General features: G+C 39.8%; 1 protein-coding gene across 2 annotated transcripts; it reads right to left on the minus strand.

Moving 5' to 3' along the window:
* Positions 1-7,729: 7,729 nt before the first annotated feature.
* On the minus strand, positions 7,730-15,122 carry LOC310986602 (voltage-dependent calcium channel gamma-5 subunit; the record flags this gene model as incomplete). 2 transcript variants are annotated; one of them, XM_083972576.1, is made up of 5 exons in its annotated part: positions 7,730-7,993; positions 8,168-8,313; positions 8,488-8,628; positions 10,558-10,644; positions 14,927-15,122. In XM_083972576.1, 5 exons carry the CDS (start codon positions 15,120-15,122, stop codon positions 7,730-7,732), a joined length of 834 nt encoding a protein of 277 aa, XP_083828702.1. The 2 variants fall into 2 exon arrangements, with proteins under 2 accessions (XP_083828702.1, XP_083828701.1); XM_083972575.1 differs by having other exon boundaries at positions 10,558-10,701.
* Positions 15,123-16,598: the final 1,476 nt, after the last annotated feature.

The following is a 16,598-nucleotide window of genomic DNA, read 5'->3' on the forward strand; positions in this document are numbered from 1 at the left end:
GCCGGGGCACCCACCGAAACCACAGAGCCAATCATTTTTTAGACATTAGGAGTATGGCTACTCAAGACTTCACAAAGCAATCATGAAATCTCACACAAGTGGTTCATGTTTACAAGACATTACAAACAGGACATGTGACCTAAAACTAGTGGTGGTTAGTTTAATCTATATGATCTACGATCTATATTATTAGTTTTAGTTATCTATTAGTTTTTGTTTTTTTAGTGCAACAAATTTCTGTTCCTGAATGTTTTTATATGTTGTGTCTTACCAGACATTCAGTTGTAAAGAGTAGGGGTTCACAGCTGGAGTGAAACAAATTATGTAGCTAGTCACTGAGTGAGAAAGCTAATCAGTAGCTTTTATGTGGAAGAATACACACACACACACACACACACACACACACACACACACACACACACACACACACACACACACACACACACACACACACACACACACACACACACACACACACACACACACACACACACACACACACACACACACACAGTGCCATCAGATCATGTTAAGTCAAATAATTACTTACACTTAACAAAGCAAGCACAGAGCAAAGAGGTTATGATAAAGATCTAAATCTGTGGGAAACGTGAAAACGCCACAACTGTCACCATTTAGACAGACAACATGGGTTCTGCACTGCCATGTGCATGTCCCTCAGGTCTCCCACTGAATTGAGGTTAACCTGCTGTAATTTCAAATAACCTTCTCAGCAAAAGGCAGGAGGAGATTTGTCTTCTCCACAAGCAGTCAGGCAAAAGAGAACGGAGAGGTAGAGCAGTGAGGATGAAAGATGTCGCAAAACTGAGGGAATTGTTTTTCTTTTTATATGATGAAGTCCTTAAAATTTGTGTACTCCACATATCATGTTGTCTTTGTTGTTTCTTTTGACTTGGTAGTTCTGTCTACTTCTATTTCATTCTTTCCTCCCCTTTCTCCTGTTTTTCATGATGTATCTCTCTACGTTGGAGTGAGGTTTCAACATAAGTGCTATAGATGGATTTCTTACCTTACTTGCACACCCGTACTGAATTCCCCGTGAACCAAAGATACTCTAACTCCCATGTTCCTTTGCAAGCTGTCATTCTGATTGACTGGCCAATAGAGACATGTCTTACAGCTTTCAGTTTAGGCCCTGCCCACCAGGTTCAACTTTTGACTCGCAAACAGAAAAGAAGAAAAAAAAAGACTTACAAAAACAAAACCTTTGGATTTGCAAAAGAAACTTTTGGGTTTGCAGTTTTTAATCAATCATTTTTTACTTGCAATATTGATACTTTTGCTCTCAAATCTTTTTCTTTCTTTTTTTTGATTGCAGAACTTCTGTTTTGCTCTCAAATCTTTTTTTTATTGTAAAACCTACTCTTTGAATAACTAAGAAACAAATGTAACTCCTTAGCATATCCATTTCATAAATAAAAATATACAATGTAGGCTATTTGTTACGTTTACAAATTAAAACATAAAAATCTGTCATTAAAGGGACAACGAGGAGTTTCTATTTGGTTATAAAAAAGTCTCACGTTAATGTGGATGAATCTACACTACCCACACTTGTTAATGGCTCCATTTTCGATAGATATATCGTTTTGTCTCTATCGTTATTTTGTTATTTTAATTAATGGTGGAAATGCTGGGCGAGCCAGCCGACCAGCGTTTCCTTACTTTCGGTTTCGCGGACGCTCATGAGAATAACGCCGCCGTATTGACGTTTATGGTCGGGACTACAACGGTAACTGAACCTCTTTGAACTTCTGACTTTAATTATTGATGAATGAAAACATGAGTCCGTCTTGCGCCGGTCGAAGAATTCTACGGTGCGCGCGGAGGCTCATAAATGTAGTGTGAAAACGCTTCGCTTTTCCAAAACTCCTCGTTGTCCCTTTAAAAGTCATCATAATATTTGTGTAAGACAAGTAACTTACCAATTTTCATTGCATTTTTTATTCAGAATCATAGTACATTTTGGTTTTATAATAAGACTGAATCTAAAGCCATAATAAAGATGCCAGAGAGGATACGCAGTGTCCAACTGGCCTCAGACATATGTCAATTTAAAGCCACATAACCCCTTGAACACAGCTTCACAGCTGGAGTGAAACAAATTATGTAGCTAGTCACTGAATGAGAAAGCTAATCAGTATTTTTTATGTGGAAGAAAACACACACACACACACACACACACACACACACACACACAGGAGTAAATCCAAACTGCGAGGACTGATTAGCTTGTGCTGTTTCTCTCACCATCTTCCATTAGTTGAGATTTGGTTGAGATGAAAAAAAGAAAGTGGATCAAAACAAGCTTTTCAAGTTAGTTTAACCACAGCACACCCTGATAACAGTATGGAGACAAAATCACTTGCAGAGTGACCTCGGGAGCAGGGCCCATGGGGTGCAGAGGTTCGTAAATGGCACAAACTTGCCCCTCTACAGACCGTCTAATTGAGCATGATGAATGATGATGATGTGAAGAGGAAAAGCTCAGATGGCCCCTTTCCATTAATCTCAAAATACAGTTTGTTTACTCACATACAATTTTCTTTTCAAATCAACATTGTGCAGAGGAAGTTCCACAACTATTATGTGACAGTGACTCTTTAAAAGACTTTGGGGTCAATCTCACAAGTCCCTTGAGTGTTTGGGGGGACTGGAACAACAATAAAGATGAATTACTGTGGGGCAAAGTCAGCCAGGGCTTGTTAAATCACTGCTGGAGTGTCTCAGTGGTATTATCTCACCAGCATCTTTCTGGTTCACATGTTAGATGATCATAAATTCCCCATATTACCATTTGTTAATTAAAACATATGCATAGCTGTCAGTTATGATGTTGTTCAGTTTAAACACAATGCGATAGATGATACTTGATTTACCACCATACAGTGTGTTAGCTATATTATTCTTTGTTAGGTTTAATTGTAACTCCCTTTGATTGCTTTCTTTCCTTTTCTGGATGGCTGGATCACAGCTGGACCACTCCTTATGGATCTGTGTCACCTAAAATTAAAAAAAAAAAGGGATCGATATTTTCCCATACACCTCTTTTACATCTCAGTTTATTGATTTTCTTTTCAAATGGAATTGGATTACATATATATTTGAAAACATGGGGCCTTGAAGCTTCTCTTCATTGTATCTATTCAGCTGCTCATCTGAGGGAAAAAGTGTCTAAGGTTATGGAGAGGTGAAATAACTTGGTGTGTGTGTTTGTTTTTTCAATCAGAAGACAGAGTTATTTAATGTTTAAGGTTCAAACTGTGAGGAAAAAAAGAGGCATAGTCGGAAAAGTATTTTCATTTATTGTGCCAGTCTCCCATGATTGAAAACAACAACAGGGTTCTTCAATAACTCACATGGAAACACATGGTTCCACCCAGCCCTATTGACCTTAAGCTCCTCCCACCAAGCCTGGTGTTAACCCAGAAATTGTTCAATACATATAATCTGGACTCATTTCACCCATATAACTTAATTCACAATTTGGGTTAAAAACATATATCAGATGAAGTCCTATACAGACAACATGTGAGTTGGAATGCAGGTGAAGAATATGTGATGAGTTAAATGTATGCATAAATGAAAGTAACATTACAAACTGTGCACCATTGGTCTCGCTAGAAGAGGGAGGGAAAAGGTGGTCTGTAGTGAATGAGGAGTATGTGTGTGTCCGTGTGATTAAATTAGTTGCACTAATCAGTCAAATGTATCAAATCATTACACTTATTCATCAATCAGTTGACTCCGACCACCTTCACTCTTCATAGACTCTTGTAAAGCTGTGTTGTTGCAGAAATAACACTAGATGGGGCTGTTGTGCTGCTTCTTATCAGAGGCAACCAGGAGCAATCAGTTTGGAACGTGCCCACTCATCAGGTCAATATGATAACGCTCATTCAGTTTATGCAGTCTTTACATGCTGCCTCCATCCTGTTGATAGAACCATTACATCTCACTAACCCAGACAGACGAGTGCCAGCTCACACGGTCAGAGAGGCACTGGCTCCACACTGTGTCTAACTCTGTGTGGCAGAGATCTGACTTTACTTCTGTTTGACGCGAGAGCATTGTTAATGTGGCTTGACAATCCATATGAGAGCTCACTCTCTGTACAAATGATCCTTCAATAGTGAGCAGCATGTGTAGCCTCAGATTATCTTTATTATCATGTAGGTTGGAATGTAATGTTTCACGTGTTACTAAAGCTAAAAAAAAGAAGAAGAATATAAACAATAGTTAATTGTTTTTTAAGTCTGCACTTTCAGGATTTCATTGATATGCAATTCCACTCCATCTCAATAGAGGGTGACATTGTGCAGCACATTAACTAGAACTACACATTAAAGGAGATATCAGTGAAATGTTTTTGTTAATATAAGTCCTAATTAGTCATATTTTCCGTCAGCAATCACTTACATAGAGTGTTTCGACCGGAACACGAGTCTCTCCGTCACTCTGCTCTGCTGTAACCCGAGGAGAAAACATTTCTTCTGGGATACAAGTGTTATCCAATGAGGAGAGAGAACGGCATGAAGGGCTGTGTGTGCAGCCAAGGGATGCGCGTGAATGTGGTGACGTAGCACGAGGACCAATTGATGCCTGACAAGGGCGGGGGCTGCTAACTCATGGTGCGTTCAAGGAAACTCGTACTTTGTGTTTTTCCTTCCTGTGAAGTCATACCAGTTCGATCTGGTACGAGTTCACGGGTCAGAAGTTACGAGTGGCCGTTATAGGGAACTTTCACAGACAACAGGATGGTAAAAACACGAGCTACGGGTTACCTGGAACGCTACCAAGTCGTAGTTGTGACTTGAAGCTGTAACTTACGGTTTCAAAAGCCTGCCTTGAACGCAGCATTAGCCGAAACGGCCGTGAAGCTGATATCTGCTTTAATCAATTGTTTCTTCTATGTCACATCAGAGTTAATGTTTTGACTGCTCCAGTTACAATTATGCACTCCCTCAGGTGTGTTCGCTGTCCTATGTTCTTGATTTACACACATTATACATGTTATCCATCTGTGTCCGACATCAAGCTAGTATATTCTTAGTTTTTGAGCAGTTGCCAAATGTGAGACAAACAAGTTTTCATTTTGATCATTAAATGATGGAACCATGATACATTTCTTAAGATAGATGTTAGGCCAAAGATCTTATTATCAGTTATATTTAGTCACATACGTCATTAATTCACAATAATAATAATAACAGAAGCAAAAATGTTTGTTGTTTATCAAATTCCATTAAACTTTATTTCTTTGAGTATACATATTTCATCACATTTCACATTAAGAAAATGACTCTGATTGTAAAAATACACAGATATTCCATTTCATGTATGACAATGACACCATCTGGATACTTTACATTTACGTATGTGAGTATCACATTATGCAAAGGGTCCCATTCTCAGTGTGACGCAGGAAGCGAAGCAGCTGTCTCTTATATACTGCAGATGAATCTAACCAACAACAGAACAACCATATTTTACATGTACTGCCATCTATACAAAAAAGTATAAGAGTCTATATACACACTGATGATCTCATATTTACAGTGTTGAAAATAAACAAAATACACCTGGTCTATATCAGAAGAGTGCTTAAGAGAGTGAAAGTTTAGCTTATAGCACAGTCAGGTTGTGCTTATTATCCTTTATTAAGCTACGTTTTGTTTACATGTTATGCAGTGATGAAATGTTGCATGCCATTAATATGTGGAATTCACACCATGCAACATTATGTACTAACAATAGTTATAATCTTAGCAATATATAAAACATAAAATTATTGCACAAGACAAAATGTTTCTCTGTAATATGTTTACCCACACTTAACGTTGCATGAAATGTATATATTCAATACTTTGCCACTTTACCTGGATACAACTTTTTCCTTGGCACACTAAGGATTGCAGTATATTTGTAGGTCAAACATCGAAGAATAATCTGTCATTATAAGAGGGAAAATTAGAAAAATATTGATCTATAATTTGGGTTAATATATCTCTATAGGAGAGGTATTTTTTCTCATTTAGCAGTCTTTTCCTTCAGTGCATCTTACATTCACAATGGCTCTATATCAAAATAGTCTTTGATACCACCTGACTCGTTCACATTCCTCAGCAAAACTATGACCAGACAAAGTCTGTCGCCTTTTCCTTCTTATTTAAATATATCATTTTACAACTCAAATCTGATAAGCACAATCAAGCAGTACTGTCCTGCTCACTGTCTTTTATACACACTTTTAATATTCAATTAAATAATCATAGGCTATTTTTATTTTGTCTGTTTACTTTACTTTACAATACATACATACTCAACAGTTTATATAACCATTGGCATTATTCAGATTAAGATTTTTTTTTGTAGAATATATGTCATATGTGTGGACTAGCAGCCTATAACACAAAGATTTCCTTTGGTTTCAACACTTACACTGCCAATGGTTGAGAAAGAGGTGAGGTTCACATGGAAGGTCAAACACCATCTGTTACAAACCCAACTCTCCCAGTATGTAACCCCAGTCAAACACTTTTTTTTTTTTTTTTTTTTACAAAACTGTATGTCAACTAAAATGATCTATTATAATAGTTGAAATTCACATTCATCCTGTGAATCATGAGCTTTACACTTGAACACTGAAAATTCAGGCAGAGTAACAGCTCTTGACTTCACAGAAACAACAACAAGCCATTTTCTGCACAGAGTGCAGTGTCCTGCACTCGAAAAGTGACAACTGAGGATCTGAGTTATTCGCTTGACTGGCTTTAAATTTTTCTTTACAACAGGAGGCCTGCTCAATTTGAGCAATGGTCTTATTATCAAATTGAGAAAGCATTCTGTCCTGAACCAGCGCTTACCATTTCTACACTGGTGGTGTCATTGGCCATATTGTGTTTGTTTTTTTTAACTTACTGTAATGTTGCTTTTGACGGTGTGCGGACTCTGTATGCAATGGATATACAGACGGGTGAGAAATTTAAGAAAGAAAAAAAACATCGTAACATGCCTGATGCTGGCTCTCCATGTGCTGCCAGACTAGCTCCAGTCTCTCATACTGTAGGTGGTCAACCAGGCCATAATACTGACCTATTGTGCCCTGTGGAGCATTGCCATCCTATTTCTCCACTCATTTCTCAGGTTTTTCCTTTAATTTGTCATCCGACTGCAGTCATGCTCTAATCCCTGTTTTACGCTCTCCATGTCTACAGATGTGCAGCAGGTAATTCTGTCATATACCTATCAGGACTGTGGCAGTGCTACAGACGTATGGTGGTGTTGCTCACTGCAGACTGAAACACAACCTACTTTTATCAGATGGCTTCAGCCTACCAAGTTCAGTTCAGGAGGTAGCCACTCACCCATCACTAAAAACTAGAGAAAAAGCAGCTAAAAGTACAATCTTGTCAAACTCTTTCTTCTGTTACTGTCTCACAGCTCTCTCCAGAACAAGACAGGTCAGCTGAGAATAATCTGAACTGCAACTTCTGCCATATGTTCAACTCCCTCAACCAAAAGGTGTAACCAAAAAAAATCAGCAGTAGGGAGGAAGGAGAGAACCAGGTCATAGTCAGGACACCTAAAGACGGGGCTTGCTGTGTTTCAAGCTGGAAAATATAAAATCATTGGACAAGTTTTATGCCAGATTCCAGGCAGATCAAATTGATGCATACAGTGCTAACACAACTACTCCTCTCCTGCCTCAGCAAGGTGAAGAGGACATTTGTTCATACTCTGGACACTTGAGGAGGGCAGGGTAGTTGGAGGAGTTCATCTGCAGCGAGGCCTCGGAGGAGATGGAGGAGGCACTGCGGCCTCGGCCGGCCCAGGCATCTGGATGGAGGAACTGCCCAGAGTAGTCGGAGCAGTTGCTGAGTCGCGGCCGGTAGAAGCCCTGGTGGGGCCTGTACATTTCCTCTGCTGTGTAGCGCTTCATGAACAGATACACTGACATGACACCGGCCGTCTGAAGGGGATAGAGTCAAAGGATAAAAAAAGTTTACTCTAGTAATATGCTAAATGCTAAATCCACATAAAAGATAAGAGACATAAACTAACACAAACCATAATCTGCTTTAATGATGAGTTCAATGCATGCTAGTGTAATGTGAAAAACAAGAAATATTACACTACCAAATACCTCAGTGAGCAGGAAGGAGATGGCAGCGAATGCGAATGACCAGCCGTACTTGTAGCTGAAGTAAGCCTCATTAGTTTTGGTCCTGTTTAGCATTTCATCATTAATGTTGGAGATGTACAAGACCAGACCAACAACCAGAGATAGACCTATGGGGGGCACAGAGAGAGACAGAGAGACTATGAGTGGAGAAGTAGATTATAAAAAATATTGTATACAGTATGTATCACTCTTGTTTCCACTAATTAGACTGAGTTCACTTGTGTACGTATCACATTTGTGTTCAAACAATTTGGATGTGCAGTAAAGGTCAAACCAAGTACCTGACAGGATGAAGAAGATTCCAGAAACGAAGGCCAGGATTGTGCGATGTGGTCGGATGTGGCCAATGTTACTGAGCACAAAACCAATGAACATAAAGAAGAGGCTGACCAGAGGGAAAGGTGTAGCGGAGCGGATCATCTCTGGAATAAGAGAAAAGAAACCATGATGAAGAAAGAGAAGAAATGTTGAGTGGATGAGAAACTTCCATTTTATGTTTTATTTAATAGTGTTTTTGTTTAGCTTTTGTTTCCTGTTAACAAACAAGAGAGCGTGAGTCTTATTGGTCTTATTTCTCATGGAGTTGGCATTTGATAGTTTTAGGTCATGGCCTCTTTATTTATATGACGATGGAGCTGGACTTCCCTACTGTGCATAAATGGTACAGTTCCTCCCAGCGTCTTTGGCACCCCTATTGTGTTCTCCATTGCACAAAATGTCAGCAAAGTGGAACAGATGTCTTAGACTGTGGGAGTCCAACTCTAAGGGAAGTGTTTTTAATAAGTTGGGTAAAGTTTGGTTTGTGTGGTGAACTTGCAAATTATAATCAACTTTAGACTACACCAGCACCAAATTAAGCTTTGTTAGAGTAGTAGGTGTTTTTCTTTTTGGTTTTTCTTTTTTTTCCTTCTTTTTTTTTTTTTTTTTTTTTTACTAATGTTGGCTCTGAAACTGAAGAATGAGGTACTGCATACTGTGCATAATTTATGGATCAGCCACTGGGCTACAAACACTATCTGCACTCCGACCAGGTCTCTCTCTGCAGGAGCAGTCAACCAATCCAAAAAGACACAGTGTTTACTGTTGGGAGATATGCTATGCTGTTTATGGGCTGGGATTTTTGTGTGTATATTATATGTGCATATTTTGTTTTTATTCTGTGTAGTTTTGTTTAATATGGTTGATTTATTTGTGTTGAAATTTGATGTATTTTGTATGATGTTTGACATAAGTAAGTGAATACAATTTTAAATGACAAAAAAGAAACTTTGGAAAAAGCTAGTAAATGGAACTAGAGTCAATATTTAGATGACATGCTCTGTCACCTTTGCTCTGTGTAATCCTGTTTTGGACTACATCTTGAACACACAGGGGATATGAAATCTGGGGTATGAAATCCCTAGTCCTCCTGACCACTTGGCTGAACACTGCTAGTAGTACTCGTGGGTATTCATGCATGTTCATCCTGAAAGGGGGTCTATATAAAATGAAAATGGCACCCTTAAATATTTTAAACAAATTCAGCTCTTAACCTGAGTGAACTTGTCCATGGGATTGGGCTTGGAATAGCATAAACCACATATGTTGATGGTTTGATGACAGCGTACTGCCTGGCTATGGCCACTAGTGACATGTGCACAGGTCAGACTGAGGTCATGTATATGATGACTTTAGACTTGGCTTAAGAAAATCAATTGTCAACACTGTTGTCAACACGAACCCTACCATTGGCCTGGAAAGGGCTGTTGACATATGTGTGCTCCCTCAGTGACACATGGTGTTAACAGACTTCTTTCACCTGCCAGCAGTGAGGTTCACTTAGAGGCTGTACTGCCTTTAAGGTCCAGGCGTTCTCCCTACTTTCCACTGTTCAGGTGCCCAACCAACCAGCAAGAGTTAGTGGGGCAGTGAAAATGAGACCCCACGTTCACATTCCTTGAGCAAGGGTTCATTTTTCAAAGATAGCTCATTTTGTAACATTCATTCTCATATCAGCACCATTTTATCTCCACTAATACAGCACATAAAAGAAACTCTTACATTAAAACTATCCACAGACTTGACTCCGCTCCCGTGGAGTTAAGAAATTGAACATTAAGTGGGAGATTACACAAAATGTGTCCAAACAGATGATATCTTTAAAACAAAAGTACAGTAAGTGGTGATAAGCACCTAAATGAAGCTTTTTTTTCTCCTTTTATTCTGTTTTTTTCACAGCTTATCCCTGCCTTACAATATCTTAATCCTTCACCACTGTGCCCCTAGTTGGCGCTGCAGTTCATTTCAAATAGTTTCACCACAATGAACCACTATGCATATATAGTAATCGTGAAGTGTTAAAAGTTACTCACTGAGCACACTAACAGTGGACTCGGAGGTCATCTGGACATTAGTTGGCATCACATACTCTATGGTAAAACATCGTCCTTTCTCATCCCCTGGAAAAAAAGGGCAGGAAAAAATATATTCAATAAAAGTCCACATAGCATTCAGCGCTCTGATTACAGTACATTGTGACAAATTATTACAATTACAAAGTGGCCCGCTGTGGCAAAGAAAAGTCACAAACATATAATCATGTACAATATGCTAGCAGAGGAGACATCTTGGAGCCTTTGCATGATTATACCCATCATAGCATGAAGTTGTGACTGTACATTGCAAATGACAAGTTCCCAGTAACCAGACAGGAGTTATTTCATTCATCTATTTGTGTTGTTTGTGTGACGGTTGTGAAAGATGTGTTGAATAACCAAAAAACAAGTGTTCATATATCATACAATTTATACCCACTGAAACCCCCAGTATTAGAATACACAGGGAAAATACACAATAACAATATTAATATTAACAATAACAATAAAATAAATCAACAGCTTCATATGATATAATATACAGTCAGTATTCACGCTCAGTGTTGGTATGAAACACCTTTCATTAGATTTTAGCACCTTGCCTTTATCACTTTGATACGTACAATAAAAAGTCTGGCACTGAATCACACTGACACACAAATACACACTCTGATGTAAGTCATACCTTTATCAACACTTCATTAGCCCCATAACACTGTGAGGTGTTGGATCAGGTGATAGTTTGTGTTTCAGCATATTTAATGTCATAATGTCGGAGCAGTAACAATGCATACTGAAGGTTTCGGCCATGAATGAAGATGCAAGGCATCCTATAGGTTATTAGTCTTGGTGTTTTTATCATATGATCAATTGGTCAGTTTTGATTCATGCTGCCACCTCATCTTGATGAGATTACATACTGTAAAAACTTGCATGGCAACAGATGCTATTACTGTACCATTGCATTTGTGGATTTCTTGACCAGTCTATCAAATATCTCTTTCTCTGTGTAAAGTTAATGTGTAAGAGACTGCATGACTGTGATATACTACTGTACTGTATGAGGACTGACAATAAGAATAAAATGGGCAAGGCAAGAAATATCAGGGAGTGAGAACATTTGTAACTAGGCAGTGACAAGGTCTTTCTACAAGTTTTTTTTTTCTGTGTCTTGCTTTTGACAAGCATCAAGCACTTTTTAATTCTATAGAATGGCAACGTAACATATGATACTGTATATTAAAGGTCCCATATTATGAAAAACAGGTTTTTTCTGGTCTCTGCATACATAAACTGATCCTCCCTGAGCTTACCAACTCCTAGAATGAGGAAAGCAAATGGGTCCTGCATCGACTCTGCAGCCCATCGACTGGTAAAACGGTGCTCATACAGGCTGTTCAGACTCAGCTCCTGTGGTGATGTCACAACGGGAGTGAGGCCGGCCCCTCAGCGCAATAAAACGCCTACCACGTCTATTTCTATGGCTGCAGTGCACAGCAAGAAACTCATAAGCTAAATTGATGAAATACCAACCAATTTTAAGTCATAAAGTGGTAGGGGTTGCACGACTTCAGATTTTTAAAAGTCGACTCTAATGTTATGAAAGTCGAGTCGACGTCGACTAGTCGCTGATGACGTCATTCATATTTTTCCCATCATAAATCACAGGAGGAGGGAAAAGCTTTGCAACAATCTGTATTCACTGACAGACGCTCTTGTACAGAAATTAGTCCACAGAACAGCAGCTTTAGCCTATAAACAACAAGCTGTAAATCAGTTTGTTTTTTTGTAATATGCACTCCTATACAAGTGCAAAAGATAATACTGTAGGCTACTGTCCGTTAAACAATTAGGGAGGAAAACGACACACAGGCCTCGTCACCATAACAGTCCTGCTCACTCACAGTTTCACTCACAGCTTTTTTTCTGGTTGGTTGTTGCTGTTGTTGGTTGTTGTTGTTGTGCGCGACGTAAAGCTGTCGAAATGAGCGGAAGCGCAGCACTGGTCTCGCAGGCAGCAGCTTCTTCTACTCTCTCTGCGCAGGTCAAACATCGACCCGTCTGTAGGCTGCTCGGTTTTCCACACACACAGGTCTGTCTCTAGCGCTGTATGTAGCCTATGGATGTGTGTCTTGTGTGCAGACGCAACTGACAAATATCTATAGACGGACAAGCAAACTTAATCATCATTTATTTTATTTTGAAAATTGACCGGATTCTCTCGCCTTTTCTGTGCCCGACTTCCTGTCTGGTACGAGATCATTCTATCCAGCTTGACGGCGCTCGTATTTTTTTCATTCAGCGCACTCAGCTGTTGTTTCAAGCTGCTACTCTTGTACTGTCACATGATCAGCGACTAGTCAACGTCAAGCTGAAAACGTCATTGTGGAGCAGTAAAGTCGACTAGTCGATTAGTCGACTAGTCTGTGCAACCCCTATAAAGTGGTAATAATCTTTGCCGTGTACTGTACAGTAACCATGTTACTTAAAGGTGCAGGCACAGAAACAGCTTGTTCTCAGTAGAGCTCATTTGAGCGACTTTTAGACAGCCGACATTCAGGACCACGGATAAGTTTGGGGCAATACATTTCGAATACAGTTTAGTTGGACGTCTGACAGTTGAGTGAAATTGAGTAAAAAGAGTATGGGATCTTTAACTTAAAAATCATTTTCAGTCTTGACAGACTCCAGTAACACTTCTGTAATGGAAGTCATTTATTGAACGTAGATGGAAGTACATTATCAATTTAGCAGCTACAGCAAAGCTTACACTGTAGCCTGTATCTGTATTAAGGGGAGAGTATTGTACGGTATTTTACAAGAAAATTCATTGTAAATCATACAAGAAAAAATTAACCTCATTTAGTCAGTGCCATTTCTTATTAGAATTACTGTGCTGTCCAGTATACATTATATAAGTAGTATAAGGCCCTGTATTGATCATGTTTTACAGCAATGACACCCTGTCAGATTGTAAGTGCTGGCTGTGTCAGTAAAGATCCTCTCCATGAACTCGCGCTAGAATGAAACGCTGACAGCCAAACACCCGATGAGCTCGAACTGACATCAATAGCTGCCAAAAAAACACCACACAGGCTCATTCACGTTCTCTGGCGTAACAGTGTAGCCCACTGTGACCGCGCTGTAATTGTTTCTGGGTCAAACACTATGCACCAGAACAGTTAAATGGGCAATAAGGACACTCAATTGCTCCTAAAACTAACACTGGGCCATTAGTCCATTTATAGCAATGGGCCTAACATCTGTTACCTAATCACTACTTGATTGCCTACAAATCTACTGAAACCGAGCGATTAACACTGGAACAGGACAGAGCAGGTCAGTTGTGGCACATGGGGTTAATGGAACAATTAAACAGAGAGAGGAATAATGTGACAGGATGAGTTTTTGCAGAACAAAAACTTCTTTCAGGCTTTGAGTCATATGCTTAAAGGCTGGGAGAGTTTAAATGCATTTAAGTTGGGTGTAATGAATGATAGCAGATTTATGCCTCATCAACACATTTCCAACAACAGCAAGAGGATAGTGAACTGCCGCTGTTACCAGAGGGAAAATAGTATAAGAGCAAAAGTTGATACCTGGATTACTCTGGGACAACACTTGTCTGGAGAGCTGTGTCTCTAAGAAAAGAGTGAAACTTAGCAGTTAGTGTTTCTTTTCCATTGAAGACCTCAGAGCATGCCTTCGCAATGTTGGAGCTGGGGAGGAACAAGTGTAAGGTGCTTCAGCATGCACTGCGGAAACACATCAGCTTTTCTAATGCAATCCTTGTTTTTTTTTCACGTTAGGTGCTGCGGGGGAGAAAGGATGCAGGTCAGAGAGAAGGAACGATACATCACAGCCACAGAGGTAAGGGTTTTCAGCATCAATCCAAAGTGCTTCTGGGTAGGTCAGGAGGAGAGAAGAATTTAAAAGCCTTCTGTTAACTGGATAAAAATATGTGACACTTTCAAGGGTGCAGCGTAAAGTTGCTGTACAGTTGGACACACAAATGGAGAGGTACTGGTCCCACTGCCTCACAGAGGTGAAAGCAAAGTAAAAAACAAACTCATGCTTTCAGACTTTCAGCAGTCTAGTGGTTAAACAGGAGGAGGTAAAAAGGAAAGACACATAGATAACGTATAACTAACATTATATTGAAGACATTCAAGGCCTGACTCATTCCCCACAGCTTTAAGCAAGACAGAGCAAACTGAAACAATACTGTGTTGGTCAGATACATTGAACTTATCTAAATTTTAAAGTCCTGATTATACTAAAACATCTTCTTCCTCCTTTTGAATTGAAGACATTAACATAAAGGTTTTGATGTTGTCTGTGTGTTTCAGCTTTCACGCCAACTCACCAGCCAAGAAGCAAACCCTCCAGAGTCCAGAGTGAAGGGACATGCGTACCTCCGTGCTCTGATTGAGCGGAAGGATGACGCCCTCCTCCAGGTAGAGCCAGTAGTCGGTGCTTACAGCGATCCCCAACAGGCCCAGGGCGCAGACAGCGAACACGCTGCTCAGCAACGTCAGCGCCTTCCTGCCACATAGGCTCATACCACAGCTTCAACAGAAGAGGGGGTGCGCCGCCGGCAGAAAGGAGAGCTGGGAAATGGGAGGAAAAAATAAGGTAAAACATAAGGTAATATATAAGGTAAAGCATCAAATTTCTGAGCGATGTTATCGTAAAAGCCTGCCTGAAAGAGGATCAAACTGTCCCTCAGGCAAGCAAGGTGCAGAGACAAATGGAGGGTGCATCTGAAAAATGTGGGTGAAGTGAGTTCTGAGGGCTGCTTCATCTGAATCCAAGTTCACTACTGACGATGGAGATGAGTTGGAAATGAATGGGAATGTGATCGCAGATACTGTGGCATAACAGAGGACTTCTTTCCTTTCAGCTTAGAAAGATTCCCTCCTTCTCTATTAGAATTTAAATAACCACATTGTACAAGGCCAAAGGCTTAGTGGGGCATGTGTGGAGAAAAAAAAGCATTATGTAAAGTTTTCCCTCACAATGCCTCCAGCAAAATGAATTGAAATATAAGTCAAACCGTTAATAATGTGAAAAAGAGAAATATAAAACAAAATATCTGATACAAATCCACTTCCTCTTTCTCCCTTACACATCAAGTGATGCAGAAGCGGCATTGCAGATGGTAAGCAGTATGTGTCAGCATATGAATGTGTACACTCGTCACACACAACAATGGATCCGTTCGTATGGTGGCTGATGCCCACATTCGGCGGAAGCCGGAGCACTGGGGAGCTTGGCATGGGATACATGTTGAAAGGAATTGATTTTACATAATGAGTTCTCAGCGTGCTGCCACATTGAGCACCCACTGGGAGACTGAAAAGATGGGGGTGAATATGTGAGAGGATTTTGAACTTCTTTTCCTCGCTGTCTCTCTCTCCATGGATCAACTTCTCGTACCATGGCTGGATGTAAAGCCTCAGTAGAACGGAGTATGGAAATCTCCACACATCTGCCAGATTGCAGCGTCTCAACAGGCAGAAGAGTCGGACGCAGAGGGGGATGAGGTGTGTGGAGCTCATAAAGCTTTGAGGAAGATGCAGCATCTAATATTTCAACAAATTGCTTCATGTTTGCAGCAAAGGAGACACTGGCATTAAACATTTTTAAAGTTCCCACACCTCATTTAGTTGCATCTTATACATACATTACATTTACATCATACACATACAGGTCATTATAAAAAAATCTATGTCATAGAAAATGTTCAGTGTATCCAGTAGAGTTCATTGTGTAAGATCATTTACAACAGTATGCCCCAACCTCCTAACTCTAATGGGCATAAAGCCAGTTGCCCCACTTTATTGATACAAAGGGTAATACATCTTAGAAGACTATTGCTCCAACACACATTCAACATAGAGTTCAATGCTGCACACATGCATCTAGTCTTCCTTATCTGTATTGTCCCTTTTAACCCACATTTCAGAGGTTGGAAAAATAAGAAAAAGATATCCAATAATTCTTCAAATTCAATATATGAATTGGTTATTCTTGCA

This window comes from Trachurus trachurus (genome assembly GCF_905171665.1).
Source record: "Trachurus trachurus genome assembly, chromosome: 1".
Taxonomy (NCBI): Eukaryota; Metazoa; Chordata; class Actinopteri; order Carangiformes; family Carangidae; genus Trachurus; species Trachurus trachurus.